The 17112-nt window shown below is 33.7% G+C and overlaps 1 protein-coding gene across 1 annotated transcript; it reads right to left on the reverse strand.

Annotated features, from left to right (window-relative positions):
* Positions 1-1745: 1745 nt before the first annotated feature.
* Positions 1746-11804, reverse strand: LOC140840247 (CLIP-associated protein-like). The gene is made up of 21 exons (XM_073207494.1): positions 11319-11804; positions 9674-9829; positions 9485-9547; positions 9239-9307; positions 8899-9064; positions 8357-8518; positions 7916-8013; positions 7477-7551; positions 7330-7398; positions 7168-7253; positions 6972-7089; positions 6680-6778; positions 6245-6587; positions 4255-6041; positions 4010-4111; positions 3290-3394; positions 3112-3186; positions 2966-3034; positions 2794-2862; positions 2519-2620; positions 1746-2283 (listed from the first exon to the last, which is right to left on the reverse strand). Exons 1-21 carry the CDS (start codon positions 11649-11651, stop codon positions 2125-2127), a joined length of 4305 nt encoding a protein of 1434 aa, XP_073063595.1. The 5' UTR covers positions 11652-11804; the 3' UTR covers positions 1746-2124.
* Between the last annotated feature and the right edge of the window lie 5308 nt (positions 11805-17112).

The raw sequence follows: 17112 nt of genomic DNA on the forward strand, positions 1-17112 counted from the left end.
AACATGTGATCATAAATAAATTATATATAAATCAGAAAAGTTATTTTATTAACATTTACTATGTGTATTCCAAAACAATGTCAATAAATTTTATAAGGTGTTTTCTAATAAGATGCTTACTTTCTTTAGAATTGATTTAATCATTTGCATGATGAGACATTTTATACCATCATATATCCGTGAACTTTGTAATATAAAAGAAAATTATAACATTAGTAATACATAATAATTAAAATTTTGTACAAATAGAAGAATAATAATTTTTACTTCTCGATCATTAAATACAGATTTCCAACTCGTTGTTCTCGTTGTTCTCGTTGTTTCCATATGTAGGTAGTTAATAACAATGAACAAATCTAAATTTAAACGAACATTACATCTTGGAAGGATTCAACTCATATATGATGCTGAAAAGACGACTCATTTCGAAATTAAATATTGTAGTAGATAAATTTAATAAGATAAATTGAATAAAAGTGATTTATAATATTACATGTAATATTGCATTATTTATAATTTAAAATTCAAATTAGACATCTTAATGGACAAAAATTATACATTGGATGATTTTGACAGAATTATATCATACATTAACTTTTTCAAATTATGGAAATCTTGAATTGCATGTATTGGATGCCAAACATTTCGCATTTTTGAGGGTAGTATAAATGTTTATTGAGAGTAATTTAATGTTCATTTGAAACTTTTTTGAATCTATCTCTTTAGTTTTCTTGTGCTCTCTTATTTGAATTTTTAAGAAGACAATTCAAGATATACAACATACATATGATTTTGAAAGAAAACTACAATGCATTAATTATTTCAAATTAATGTAATTTCGAAATAATATGTATTTGGGATAAAAAAATTATGGTTATTAAATGATAATTTAATGTCTATTGAAAAATCTTGTTGTAGTGATAACTTTTAACACTCAACCAATTTTATTTTTAGAAAAATAAACTAATTAAATATTGTATTTTTTTAGAACGTAATTTGGGCATGAAATTACTTAAAATAACAAAATATATTTTTGAACGATTAACCTCATGAGTGATACTGAACATTGCAATCATTTGTATTTTAATTTTATTTATACAGTTTTTAATTAAACAGATTGATATAATCAATGAAAAAATTTTAATATAATTTACATTTTCAATAGAGTTTAGTTTTAATTTGAGAAAAAAATAAAAAAAACATATAATACATAAATTACATTTGAATTAATTTAAAAATTAATTAAATTCAGAATTGAATTAAATGAATTGATATAATCAATGCAAACAATAATTGAAGTAATCATTTATTGTGGTACACATATATCAATATTCATGATAAATCTTTCTTTTTTTAGAAATGACATTTTGGCTAGAAATTCCTACTTTTAGTAAAAACTTTGCTTTTATATATATATGGTCATTATCAGAGGTATAAACTACTCTGCATAAACTTAATTTTTTAAGAAGAAACGTGAAACATAAATTCAAAGTTTTCACTCTTTGACAAATCATAAAAAACCTGTGATAGCAGAAGGACTAACTGATTGGTTAACCCGTGGCCCGAATGTTATTTCAGCTGGAGTTTTTTAGTTAACTGAAAAACCCGTGGCGCGAATGTTATTTCAGCTGGAGTTTTTTAGTTAACCAGTTTTCAGTTGATCAATAAGCGACCCAACTAAACCAACAATTAATCGAATGCTATTCTAATACAGACACAAAGCTAAATCGTCCCTGTCCCAATCCTCAAAAAGTCGTCATATGTTGTTTTGAAAATAAAATGAGCGAAAATCAAATCGAGAATATCGACTTCTTTACAGGCACAAATGGGTACTGGGACTCGAAATAATCGTGTGTTTCGGTAGCGACACACGTAATTAACACTCTTCTCCTCTGTTCTTCAAAAGCACGTTTGAGTGAAAAATAGATACAAACCTACTTTCAGAAAAATGTAACTAAATCATGCAAAACAAAATGACCCACACCCTTTTCCTAGAAAATTTCACACAAATATACAAAAACTCTCTCTCTTTCTCTCTCTCTCTCTCACACACACACACAGAGTTATCACCTTTGATAACTCCTCATGGGAAGATGCATCCAAGGTCCAAGCCAAAAGCAGCCATCATTGGGTACCATCAATAGGAGTGCCAGTTCTCGCTTGCGAGATCCGGTTTGCATAAATGGTTACAAGTCGTAGTTGTGTGCTGTTGAGCCCCTCCAAGTATGGCAAAAATTGTTTCCCAAGCATGATGTATATGTCGACCAAACAGAAAACAACAGTCTGCATTCCCATAGATAATGGAGATCAATTATGGAACACAAACAATGCAAAACTAGTAGGAGCATCTCTGACTGTCACCAGAAAATTCCACACAAACAGAATTGAACACATGGCATTTTCAGCCGAGGTAAAAAAAATGGGAGAAAAAGACCATGTTTAATTAAAAAACAAATTTGGTATAGGAGCAAGTGTTTGCTATAATGTTTTTGATAAACCTCAAGTTGACGGCTATCACCTTACGAACATCTGCACTCTGGCTCCCAAATGCATCGAAAAGAGCTGGCAAAAATGATGGCAGTTGGCCCATAAGTTCTTCCTGGGAGAGCCTACCAACAAGCTGCAGATACAAATTATGCGGCATGATCATCCACAAAAATTGGCTTTGCTTTATAAAAGTTTCACAGGTTTTTTAACACAACATATTAGCACTGCTGTGGATATTGATTGACAGAAGAAAAATGAGAGTGGATATTGATTGACAGCTAAAACCGATATCCTCGGAGTTTTTACCTTCGTCAAGCAATTTATGCACGTGACAAGAGTTCTCTCATCTACGGTAACGAGTAAAGGAACAATAACCTGCAACATCCATGGATCAATAAAAAAATTGCTTATTAAAAAGGTAAAATATAAATTTTTTTCAAGTGAATCTAAAGTGTAAGATAAAAAAAGTGGTACTCACACTTAAACACCTAAATGGATCATACTGAGAGAGAATTATAGATAAACAATGCTCCGATTCACTGGATACCTGAATTGATAAGCTCACGCTATAAGACGAAGTAAAAACAGCAAAAGAAATTGATAACTTGAGGAAAGAAAACGTACTTTCAGAACAATGTCTTTTGTTGCATGAAGCAGCTTTTCGATTACAATCTCAACAGAATCCTCCATAGAATCTTTCTATAGTTAAATACAAAAATCTAGATAAGAAAAAGTGAAATTGCTGCAGAAGGGAATACCTTAGGTTTACATCATTACTAGTGTAGAAATATAGATATCAAACCTGATTCTTCAACATTTCGCAAACAAGAGAGAGAGTCAACTCTCGAATAAATGGATCAGAATCATCCAGCACTTCAAGTACAGCAGTCAAAATCTGATTGAAGTACTGCACTAGGCAAAAGCACATAAGAACGGAATAAATGTTTCTAAAGAAAACACAAGAAAGGAACCACAATATTTTGGCGTTACAAAGAAATTCAATACTGCATCCACCTTAAAAAACTATCAAGACAAAACAAATCGACCACCAAAAGAAACTGGATTAATGTGAAATGACAAAGGAGAAATAACTACTAACTAAACAAGTGAATATGATGATAATCGATCAGTCTGGCCCTGCCACAAGAGAAGTTTGACCCATTACTACATTAGACAAAAAATTTGAGGATTGAAAGATCGAGTTATGCGGACAATAACTTGCACGATATTACCTCGGACAAATATTTTCACAAAAAAATGCATAGGTGGGCTTGCAAAGTCAAAAGAAGCATTTCATTGCCAGCAAACAGGAATTGGATAGATAAATATCAATACGCTGAAATAAATCAACAATTATAGTCCAGCTCGAATGAACTGCGAAAGGAAAACAAAGGATAAAAGAGGAACCAAGTCTCGTAAATAATTTCCACTACTCCCTCAAGGACCCAAATTTGATCATATTTTAGGCATAGAAATGAACAAGGAATTATTCGAGAATTTAAAGTTTGAGTTTCAGCAGTACCTTGCTCCAAATAGAGTGATCATTTGATACAGATACTTCAACCAACTGTTGAAGTGCATCACGCTTCTTTGCTGTAGGACTTTCATCATTGCCATTACAAATCTATCCAAAAAGTGGGAAACAAGTAAGGAATAAGAAAAGGGACCAACTTTCAACTAGGTTTCTGCAATATAAATAACAATAGAAACAAAAACATGGTGACAGAAAGCTAGTCAGTGACAAATGTGGTTAGATTCGAAACTCACCAAATGAAGGATCTGGGGAATGCTTGGTCCCACTTCTAAGGTAGAATTCAATTTTAAAATAGAAAGCTTAGGATTATTCGGTGTCAATTCAGGTGAAAGAGCAATATCAACCTCAAAATCTGCAGACTTCGGCAGAAAATCCGATCCACAAAGCCGATTGATATCCAAGCATGAGGCTGAAGAAATCTCAGCATTTGAATGGGTATCTATTGCACGAGTTCTAGATTTATGATGGTCCGTGTTAGAGGCATATTTCAAATTTTTGTCATTTGAAGGGGAGACTTCAGGGTAAGAATTAGTCTCCAGAACATCATAGCGCAAGTTCTCTTGAATATCATCAGATTTTAGGTTGCCAATAGACCCTGTGTTATACGGGGCATCTTGAAGAGAATTCCACTTCCTACCACCATCGCTATCAACAGAACCAGAAGAATACCTTCCTAATAGATGGCTCTTCTTTGATGCTCCAGCGTACCCCTCTTCAGAAGAAGTTCCAATCAGATCAGATGGATCGTAAGAGGACTTACCACGTTTCTCTTTCTTACTTTGCAGAAAATTCACCAGGTCTACCTCAATACGAGGAGTATGCTGCTTGAGGGCTCGTCTCAAAGAATTCTGTTCTTCAACAGATAAGCTAAGGATAAAATTTATTACAGCTACCGAATCAAAATGGGTATAAACAGATATTATACATGTGATGGCAGCTTCTTTCAGTTTAGTATTTTTATCATGGACCAGGGGCATTAATTTTGCAAGCCATAACTTAAGCATGCCACTATTAGCAGAGCCTTCAGAATTTGATGCATGCTTGTTAAATGAACCAATAGCAAAATCAATAACAGCTAATTTTGCCTTTGGAGGGCGTTGTTCATCCAATGATCGGAGAAAAGCTGGCAGGAGTGCATCAGTACCATATGTTTTGCCCACAAGATCTAATGTAGTCGAGCAAGGTTGCCTAACTGATTCCTTTGGATCGATCAGCCGGGAGAAAACATGGGGTAGAATCCTCTCCAAGTAATTTTCAAATGGCTTTCTGCATGCTGGAACAATATCGGCAAGTGTTGAAAGGGCAGCTTGTGCAACTTTATGATGGGGATCATCCAAATGTTGGAAAAATAGCTTCATGACCTTCTCAAAATACTGTATTATTTCTTGAACGCCTCTCGTGCCCTGCTGTAGCAGAGAGTGAATATAATTAAATGCAGCAACCCGAGCATTCCAATCTGAATTCGAACTAAGCCCCTCACTTAGAGCATCATTAAGGGAAGCTGGACAATCAGCATAACTTGAGACATCTCCCAGTGGTAGCTGGCTGTCATCAAAGCTTCTTCTCCTCCCTGCGGGCGTCCGTCCAACTGCATTCTTTCTTAAAAGTGGACGCTGAAAATGTGGTACATAGCTATTCTGTGAATCCCTATAATTACCATCCTTGTAAGATGCTTCCAAGTACTGCCTATCAATATGGGAATTCATATATCTTCTGGACTGCTTAAATTCTGCATATTCTTCACTAAAACCTCTTTCTGGCACTTTTTCAAAAGTTCTCTTGGACGGGTAAGATGAATGCATAGATAGAGATTCACTTCCTAAGCTACTATGATATGAAAATTTACCCGAATCTTTAGAAGCCTGAATTTGAGTGATGATATCTGACAACACCAAACCTCCATTGCGATTATTTCCTTTAGAGATACCAGAAATTGTGTCTACAAAAGAATTTGTTTGACTATTTGAGACTGGAACAGCAAGGGGAAATGGTGGATCACGGGACGATGGTGGGTCAACTCCTGCACTAGGAACAATAATATAAATAACTAGTTGTAAATAGCTATTTAAGTATCGAGGCATTTTATCAACAAAACTGTCAATCAAGATGATATTTATAATTAAAAGAATCGAGCGTGTGGCTGCACATATGGCAACAGAATCAACCCAACACTGCCAACACCAATGAAAATCACTAACTGATAGTAGAAAGCATTGTGAGTACCTAAGTCCAAACTAGAGGATCTACTTTTGCCTGATAAATCCAAGCCTCTCAACATACTCTCTATAGCAGTGACCTTCTGCTTGCTCGAGTGCAGCACACTTTCAAGTGTCCGATCGGTTCCTTTACCCACAGACTTTGATTGTGAGAGCAGTAATCCGGGAGTAATTGATGTCCCTGAAGGTATACTTGCACTTTTATCCATTGCAACTATAGCAGAAGTCCCATAACCAGGAATGTTTGAAGGGAGGGATGTCTGAGAGGTGAATGACATGTTTGAACTCCTTTCGCGAATGGAAGGAGAAGCATGCCTTCTGTGCATTCCACCATCCTCATCGGTTATCACCTAGGACAATATTTTCTATAAGTTCATAATGTTGGTAGTATGAAGAGGATGCATGATGAAATTTTTCAATAGAAGAGTGTAAGAGTGTATACCCTTTGAACCACCGGATCAAAAGACGAAAACAGCCGCCGTGAGCGCTCAGGCCAGGTTCTAGCAAACATTTTATAACAGGTCCTAGCAGTAGATCGCACCTGTTGAGTTTAAATCTATCGAGTTACGAAAATTACACAAAGAAGACGAGGAAAGTAAAAGTGAATAATTACTGAACAGAAAACACAAACACATGCCCAAATATTCGTTCGACAAAGTATTAATGTCAACAGAGTAGGAAGTAGAGATTGTCCATGAGAAACAGATAAGAATTCACAGATAAAACATCTATACCTCACTCATTGCATCAGCGACACAACATCTAATGAGGTCTTCATAGAGGTCAGCCGAGCGTTGTATTTCGGGAGCATCAATCCAACATTCAAGAATTAGAAGCGCATATTCGCAACACCTATTTTGGAAAAAAAACCAATACAATTAAACCAAAAGGTATTGCAGCCCAGTAGCTTAAAGAGTTATAGAAACATACCTCGCACGAAGTATAGCACTGCGGTCATTCTTTGCAGAGTCAACTATCCGAGGAAGTACACGCGGAACTTTGCAATTGCGCAACATCTGGGAAAAAGGTCCCAAATTACAACAGATGTACAAGATCCAAAAAATATCGAGCTAACCAAGAGTCAAATAATACCGTTTTAATACAGTTATCTGCAGATTCGGCAATAACAAGCACTGTTATCACAACAAGCTTGAAAAGGACCTACGTTGCCAAGCAGAGGTGAGAAACAAGAAAATTATAGTATCAAACTGGGGCAACTAACATAAGAACTTGTCTCACCGGAATAAAAACCTCTGCACACCCCTCAAAGTCTCCCAAGAGATCTTTAGATAAGAAGTTTAATAAATGGCAGGCCTAGCAAAGTAAACAAGAAAACAGAATTGCAGTAGATAACTCCAGTGAATAACAAAAACAATTCCAATGGCCTACATATACATATTAGTGTTCCAGCAATATAAAGGTAGTTTCAGCACAACAAAGCATCGAAACAATCAAGTAAACTTAGTTCTCTAATTACATGCTCAAACCAACAACTAGCAACCTTACACAAAAATAAAACTCCAATCACAGAATGCATCCATCGACACCTCAACACATGTTAAGGATAAGGCTGATGACGAAAATTCCACAATGAAAACGACAACAGAGTTCTCTCCATGGCAATTTAAGCAAGTCATTCTCAGAGGCACCAGTTAAGTAATAATCCACATTGTCTCACCTGCTTCACAATGCTAGATCGCCGATCAGATAATTGTGTGCTCAATGGACCAACCAACTGCTTCAGAAGTCCATGGAAACAAGGGTAATCAACTGCACCTGAATGGCAGAACCGAATTAAATATTTTCATCTACCAAAACGGTTGAAATAACTTTTCTCACAAATCTGGCCATCAAGAAGCAGACACTCATATCATCCAACATATGAAATAAATTTCTTTACCAGATACATAATTTTACTCGCAAAATAACCATCAGTTTCCACTCATATAGGCAAGTAAGCAGTTGCTTTTATATTTATAATGTTACATCAAGATAAAGGATAACAATGTTTTATACTTTTTGCATGCTATTCACTAACACCACTAAAACACCCTAAACACCTCCTTTTAGCTATCATAGAAAGAGAAAGTCAACTTCAAATTTTGTGTACACAACTCACCTCCAATTACAAGACCTTCGACTCTCTGCATGGCTGCAATCCGCATTGACCAATCTTTATCTGGCACAAGGGTCGAAGCAATCTTCTCAAACTCCCTGATGAGCTCCTTTTCTGAATACACTTTAATTGGTTCGACAGGTTTCTCGGTAATATCTCCATCAGCTGCTCAGGACGAAGAATACAAGAAGTTAGCAAGCTTAATAATAAAGTGATAATAGGCAATTGGCATTATAATTGTCAATTGCTATTTGCCAATAATTTTATAGCAAAGGAATTTTTTTAAAAACCTCTTTTAATTAAAAAAAAAAGAGCAAAGCAATCCAATGAACATGTGTAACTTTACTTCTATAATCAGCAGTAATAAAATAATCTTGCTCAAAGTACATAGTTCTGACAACTTGAAGTCCAAAATAAACTTTAATATGTTTGAAGGAGAGTGCTCAAGTGGAAAAATGACCAGATAAGACAATTACAAAGAATAATTGCTAAACATTTGAAAAGTATTTTACGATAATCATGTCTATAAGGCCATATGTACTAACCTCCAAATAGAGAAAGCACACGAGTTGAGCTTTTGGACTTCGGGCTGCCTTTTTTCAGATTTAAGCTTGCAGGCTTAGTCTCGTTAGAAGGGTAATTGCCACCAATTGCATCTGAAGAGCGAATCTTCGGCTCAATTTTTTCTAATCTGGAATTAATATCTTTTAACTGCATCCATTATCATGTCAAAAAATGCTTCAGAAATAACTCCATTTAGAGTTCATAATATTTTCAAATCGGATTACTACTCTGTGTCAGTAGGAAAAAAAACATTAAGCTTCATTTCTTAACAAGTGCACTGCACATAAAGGTATCACAAGTTCATAATAGTTTAGTGATTACCAATGTTGTAGATAAATTATGCCTGTGAAGTTCCTCAAGAAACTGTGTCCCAGCCTGAGTGTACATCTCCTGTGGAAGAAGACATGAAAAATTAAAGACAGAAGGTAAAACAGTTCTTGACAGACAAAGTACTGCAATACTTAATCTCATCTTATACCATCCAAATGAAAATAACTAAATAGAGTCATCCATATATAGTAGTGTGTGTGGTGCAAGCAGAAATCATTAATCGCTGATTTTGCTTACCTCAATACAAGTTGTGGCCGATTCTCTTACACCAGGATTTGTATCATTCAAAATCTGCAAAATCTGATATCCAAGAAGACAATACATAAAGCTGCACATTCTAGCTCACATTTATATCATTCTTGGTTCCTCCTTGACTTAGGATTTAACACGTGAGACAACAATATAAGATGAAAGAGGACAACATACAGATGGAAGAATAGCACGTTGAAGGGGAAGTTCTGTCGACCCAAAGAGACTGATTGCAGATGTGACGGTACGAGCAAACTCCTCTCGAACTCTCCAGCTTTTGTGAGTCCAAGCATAAGATCCAGCTCGTTCAACAATTATTGTAGGGGAAGACACCTTCACAAGTCAATATTTAACCTTCTGAGCAGAAATGTAGAAATGACAAAACACTCAAATCCAGTCTAGAAACTCTCAACTCTTGGAGAAACTTCAATGAATCAAAAGACTAAACTGTCTATTTGACCCAATCAAGACACAATTAGCCCAGCAGCAACAGAAAATCTGAAATGATTTAAGAATCGCTCATTTGACACCATTACAAGTTTGAGGAAGCATTACATTAAGAAACTGTCAAAGATCAGAACCAGTAAATTTTTGCTGTTGTTCATATCAACTATTGTATGAAGGAAGATCAACATCTCTTGATTTTTCCATGCTCAACAGCTAAATCACACTGCATTTTGGAACCTGAGCATGACAGACAGCGCATGGGCCACAAAGAATTCCATACGAGGGGGCATCATTTTTAAGAGGGATAAATAGGACTGCAGAACTTCGCTCAATAAAAAGTGATAACATCCCCAAAGTCGGGTTTGAGTGGGATAAAAGAAACAATAAAGTTACAATAACACATCCATACTTAAAATTTAACGTGGCACTTGGTAGATAAACTGAGAACATTGATCAGCTTAAGTAAAGAAATATAATAATAACACAGATTTTATGCTTATATGTAAATATTTTGGGAAAAAGTATGATTGATTCAATTTTATCTTTGCATTTGTGAGAATGGAAATAATTAAAAAGGGTGGTAGAAGTTTTGAATTTTAGAAAATTTTATGAACATTTCAATGGAGGAGATATGGCAGAAGCAATGGAACATAGGGAACAATAAGAAAGAAGATATCTCATAGCATGACAATTGAGATAGAGAAAATAAAGAGAGATTTTCTTTGGGGTAGCTATGATAAGTCAAAATCAAACAATCTGGTTATTTTGGAAATAAGTCCAGAGATCAATCAACAAAGAAAGGAGTTTGGGTTTTAGAAGATTTGGGTGCACTGCATGTTATGCTCTATCCATGTCCCATTGAGAGTATACACTTTCTAAGGATGAATTCTTCTGTCAGAAACTCACAATAAGAATAAAAAGTTAACATGATATTTCAATTTCGACTTGAATTTTACTGGGTCAGTGGCACATTACACAAAGTGAAAAACAGTTAACATGAAATTTTAATATAAATGCAAATCAAAGGCGATCAGCAAAGTGAATTTGAACACTACGAATCTATTAGTAAGCTTTCTGAACTCAGAATCCTGCATTTGTAACTACTACAAAAACAATCAAGAAAAGCTATGATTCAACAAGGAAAATTAATTCGTCATTTCTTTAGTATAATAGATGGGTGAAACTTTCATTGTCCGGCCATTATAATCCACCTCGAATAGTTATCATATTTAAGATTTTGATCTATTAACTTCAAAAAAGAGAGTAAAAAAATTAAACCATGCGGAAAGAAGAATCACAACCAAAATTAGAGGACAGACCTTCCAAGACAAATAATAAGTGTGCTAGTGGGAGAACCAAGAATCGTACAACATACCTCCATGAGAGTAAGCAAAAGCCTCCTCGCAGCATCCCTAACAGGCTGCTTGGAATCCCCCAATCTCTCGACCACAGCGGGTACGAGAGCATTAAAGTGGAGCTTCAAGTGCTCGCCGGAGAGCACAGCAGCCGAGTCAAGTGCCTGCAGAGCACCCTGAGACACTCTGAAATTGTTGTCCTTCAAGAGATCTAAGCAGACGTCGACGAGCGACGCCACCTCCGTCGCCGAATAAGTCTTCCTCGATGCCTCGAGTAGTTCGTGGAGACGCTCGACGCCAGCCATCCTCTCCTTGGTGTCCTTCGCGCGCGCCAACTCCAATGCCTCCTCCATGGCGGCGGCAGGGGTATTCCGGGAATTCGCCGCTCTCTGTAAGGGTGAGGATCAGATCTTCGGGGGAAAGCAGAGTTTAGAGTGAGAAAAAGGGAAAATGTGCCGAAGAAAAGGGAGAGGAGAGGTTGCTAGATCGACGGGCTGCGGTTGAAATTCTTTTCACTGCGGTTTATCATATTATTATTCTGCGCCTTTTATTTTTAAATTTATTTTAACAAATACATTCAGGACGATCATATAATATAAAAATAAAATCTATTGCATTAGTAAATATCAATTAAAGCAAAATACAATATACAAATACGTAGAAAAATTGTATAAATTGTGAAACTACTTTCCTAAGCTTAGGATTAGCGTATAAATAACTGACACTTTATATATTAAACTGTCCTATACCTTTATGAAACACGAAATTAAATGATATTCGTCTTGGTTGAATTTCAAATTTGTTATAATAATCATTGTATTTACATAAATTAAATGAATTGTGGATTTGAAATGCATCTAACATTAGACTTGTCAAATTGAATTGGGTCCGGTCCGGCCTTGCTAAAAAATTTGAGCGGATTAGGTTGATAAGATAACAGCTCGTTTGGAGACGAGCCAAAAAGGTTGAGCCCGTTTGGGTTGTGGAACAAGACGGGACGATCTGGCCCGCCCGCCAAATTAGGGTAGAATTTTGTATTTTTAAGTTTTATATAAAAATTGTAATATGCCTCGTGCGCTTCCATCACTCTCTTATCTTATTTCTTCCTTATTTTTGTCTTGTGCCTCGCCTCTAGGGGTGATCACGGTGTGGTTTTACGGTTTTTTTTAAAAAAAAATCAAACCGAATTGTCGTATACGGTCGGTTAGTATTTTGAAAAATTAATGGCAGTTTTACATGAAAAATTAATCTTACGATTTTGAGCGGTTTCAAGTGGTTGCGGTCGGTTTACTTTTTTTTTAATGAAAAATATTAGAACATATATTCTAATTTATTTGAAAACAACAACAATATATTGTATTCAAATATAAATATAGTTCAAAGCATATAAAGATCAAAATAGATAAACAATAATCAAAATTCAAAACTAAGATAATAATTTAATAACATAACATTCACAAAAAAAATGATATTTACACTATTTTATTTTTTTTTTTTACTTTCAAACTTCAAATAAAGTATTGTAACAAAATAAATAAATAATTTAACAAAAGATTAATATGAAGAATAATCAAGAAAAAAATAAGTTTTATTTGTAAGAATAATAATTTTGAAGAGAGCTAGAATATAATGAATAATGACTTCTTTATCAGAATATGTTGTTTACAAATTATTATAATTATAGGCCCAAAATTTTGGTAAGGGTTTAGGCAGTACGGTTTGGTGCAGTTTTTGGCAAAAAAAAAAAATCAAACCGCGTATGCGGTGCGGTTTATGATTAATATTTTTAATCGCGATTTTTATAAAATATTGTGAAAAACAGTGAGGTACAATTCGGTTCGAAGGATTCGGTCGGGTAATAAAAAAATTTGATCTCCCCTACTCGCCTCCATTACTATGGAAATTTCACTTATACCACACACACACATAAACTTTTTTTAATTGATATACTAGCTTATTTCGTGTCTTTTATATGCTGACGATGATGAATGTGCAAATATTAAAACATCATCCCGAGAAGGATCAAATGTTATTGAAATTTTTCATGAAGAAATAGTGGAGGAAGCTATTATAGAAGATCGAGATTAAATGTAATTTAATGAGAATTGACTTTTTAATATTTGTTTAATTTCTTCATGTTTGATTTAAGCATTTTTTTTATGGATTATGTTGTATATTTTGTTAATTTCTTATTTCACTATTTTTAAGTATTTTATGAAACTATTTGACCGAAAATATTTTTCTTCTATGTTTACTGTGATACTAATTTTTTTCTTTTTTAAAAAAAAAGCGAGCACCCACAACCCAAAGTGAGTTGGACTGGGTTAGCCATTTAGAGGCCCGCCCCGCCTAATGACAGGTTGCAGCGGATGGCGGGCTGGCTCGTCCCGCCAGCCCGTTTTGACATCTCTATTTAACATCAAATCTCTTCATCTAAACAATCTAAAGTCCCGCCAGCCCGTTTTGACATCTCTATTTAACATCAAATCTCTTCATCTAAACAATCTAAAGTCCCCCCAAACCGTTTTGACATCTCTATTTAACATCAAATCTCTTCATCTAAACAATCTAAAGTGCATACCCATATTTTTTTTGAACACGATTATGTATTTAAACAAATACTCACCTCAAAATAAAATATAAAAGGTCAATAAAAAAATAAAAACATTAGAAAACAACAATAATACCGTGGTACCTATATATTGGTCCAAGTTTCAATATTTAATTTTGTATGTGTTTATATAAATAACATATGTAAACCGACTATGATAGTTACCGATACTTCAATATGCAAATTGTCAAAGTAAATGAATCAAAATATCGGAACATTATTGTATTTGAAAGTGAAATGAGATGTCATCCTTCGACTACTTTCCTAAAAATGTATATAAAAACGAATATTTATCAAGACATCGACTCCACGTACAAGAATAAATATCCACTTTCTTACCAAAACCTTAGGTGTTACCCTAAAGGTAGGACGATGATGGGATTTCACGTCTTGGAAGTGCATGCCGCATGTGAGAGAAGGGGAGGAGACAACTACATTTTTGGTTAGAACAAAAACAAAAACTCAGAGTAGTTATCTATTTTACATATTTAGAACTTTTTAATTTATATATATTTTTTTCTTGACTATTATGTGCATGTTCCCCATTTTTAAATAAACCGTATTCCAATAAATGAAGCATAATTAAAATATGTGTCGGCGCTAGAAAATTGAAAAATAATAATAATCCGACATTCCTTTTCACCCAAACTACTATGATTGAGGTTCTTAGAATTCTTACAGTATTTAGTTATTTAATTTTTCATAATTAAGCGGATATTGACAATGATAGAGACGCCAATTTTTTTTCTTTGGAAATTTAATTTGAATTTTAATGAAGGGAACAAATCAATATTCTTTTAACGCGTGGATGGATAAAGTGGGATTATTCCATCTTACCCCTACCGGCACTGTCTGCAGAGTACATCCAAGGGTTGGAATTTTTTCTGGTACCAATTTTTTTTTTAATTTTTTTTCTCCATAAAGTGGAATCCCAACCATTGATATGGGGTGTGAGCACTGCCCTCACACCCAGGATCGGATAACCGGTAAAGTGTATGATAATATTTGGTTTATTAGCAACAAAATTGAGTTGACAACAACACACCAACCGCAACATGGATAATCACAGTACTGGACAAACAAACACATTATGTTGGGATTTTTTTAAATTGTTTTTGATAAAATGATTATAATTTTTTATATTTAACTAATTATTAAGCTCACCCGACAATTTTACTTTTAAATTCAATCGGGTAGCTTAATTATTTGAATAATAAACTATCTAAAATTGTTTTTTTTATTATATTTAATATTGTCATGTATATATACTAACCACGATTTTCAACATGATTACAAACTACCACGAATACTTAAAACAAAAAATGTATCCTATCGACAAAATAATACAAATTTTATCACATTTAATCATTTTATCCGCGAAATATTTGCAAATAGTGTATCTGTGTTTATTTGTAATCTATTTTACTTCAATGTGAATTATATTTAAAAGAAAAAAGGCAAAGGAGATGTTAACACACGCACAATTTTAACTAATAACATGATTTTTTTTTTTACGAACTAATAGCATGATTTTAAGGATACATATCTACTTAATTTAATCAGGTAGAAATGTTAAATATTTGATTTAGTGTTGGGGAAACAATATTTTTAGTTATATATATTTATCTCTTAACAATTTTCGTCCTATATGTTATCAAATGTTGGTATAAGTGATGTACTTTTTTTATTTATTTATAATTTTAGTCATCAGCACAAGTCAGTCTCATGTCGATACCATATAAGCCTCACATTGTTGCCATATCGGATAAATGACTAAAATAAAAAAAAATCGAAAAACAAAGATAAAGAAAAACATAAAAGACTAGAGTAAAAATGCAATTTTACAAAGCTCACAAAAATCCCATTAAAGATATAAGTAAAGTGTTGCATTATCATATAATTAAATTGTTCTGTGTGTGTGTGTATATATATGTATGTATGTATGTATGTATATATATATATATATATATATATATATATATATTATTATTATTATTATTATTAAGGGACGGACAAATGATTAGCATTAAACAATAAAAGTGATGAAGTAGAACTAGAAGTAACACTAACTTTATGAAAAAGCCAGACCACCAACCCACTCGAGACGGGACTGAGCCAATGGAACCACTAAAGTAAATATATACTTTCAATTAATTAATTATGACGTCGGTTATTTAATTGATTTTTCAATGCACTTTACTTTCTATTTTCTTAAGAATTCAATCATACGTTTTAATTAAAGTAATTCATCCATTTCATACACTTTAATTAATTGTTCACATTTTTGGATGAAGCGAGAGTTTATAGTTTTGATGATAACAATGACGTACACCATTTGAAAGCATATCAACTTTTTTAAAATTGGATGCTCCTTAAAATATCAAATATTTTTTTTATTAACAAATTTTACATATTAATCGTTTTTGCAATAATTTCTTTGGACCGTTTCTTTCAATTGAGCATAATAAGTATTTTTTAAGAATAAAATCTAAATTAATTTTAGAATCCTATTTAAATTTCGTTATGATGAAGTGTTTTTCCTTGATAAATCAAAAACTAATGCCTGAAATACTTTTAACTTAATTCCTATATTACCTTCATATACTTTTTTGTTCTGGATGTCAATGAACAAAGATAGAAAAAGAATGCAACGAAATATATGCAAAAGAGTCCGATGAACTTTAGACGCTCTGTTTCGGAGTTAGGATTTGCACGAACTTTCATGTTTCAGAAGAAAATAAAAATTATTTTCCAAATAAAACTTTGTCTAAAATGTCAAGAGACACACCGCACCGAGCATAGCCGGCCTTGCGAGCGCGTGTTTCATCGAGACCCAGTCGATCAACGTCTTATCCCTTCTAAAAATTTCTGGTGTCTCTTGGTGCCCAAACCTTTATCTCAAACTTTGGAGCTAATAAAGAAGATTATAATTAGCTAATTTCTCAAATGTTGGACAACTCTCACTTCTTTTATTCACTACTCACCACTTATCCGATAATTTTTAAGGTAAATTGAGGTTAATTTTGGAAAAGAGAAAATGAAAATTAATAGAGGAGTCTACGAAATTACTAGCCACGTTTGTTTCCGAGCAGAAATGAGCAGTGATTTATATTAATCAATCAGACATAAATATTAGCTAGTAAATAACATACACGTATTGCATATATGTAAAAATGTTAAATAAGTATTTGAATCTGCATTTT

The sequence above is a fragment of the Primulina eburnea genome, chromosome 8 (assembly GCF_022965805.1).
Source record: "Primulina eburnea isolate SZY01 chromosome 8, ASM2296580v1, whole genome shotgun sequence".
Classification (NCBI taxonomy): Eukaryota; Viridiplantae; Streptophyta; class Magnoliopsida; order Lamiales; family Gesneriaceae; genus Primulina; species Primulina eburnea.

Excerpts from the sequence above, each read along its gene's own strand:
- LOC140840247 (XM_073207494.1), bottom strand. The coding sequence starts at position 11,651 with ATGGAGGAGGCATTGGAGTTGGCGCGCGCGAAGGACACCAAGGAGAGG. Across the intron at positions 9,548-9,673 it reads AACGTGCTATTCTTCCATCT|ATTTTGCAGATTTTGAATGA; the intron begins GTATGTTGTCCT and ends CTTGGATATCAG. Across the intron at positions 4,112-4,254 it reads TTCCCCAGATCCTTCATTTG|ATTTGTAATGGCAATGATGA; the intron begins GTGAGTTTCGAA and ends CTTTTTGGATAG.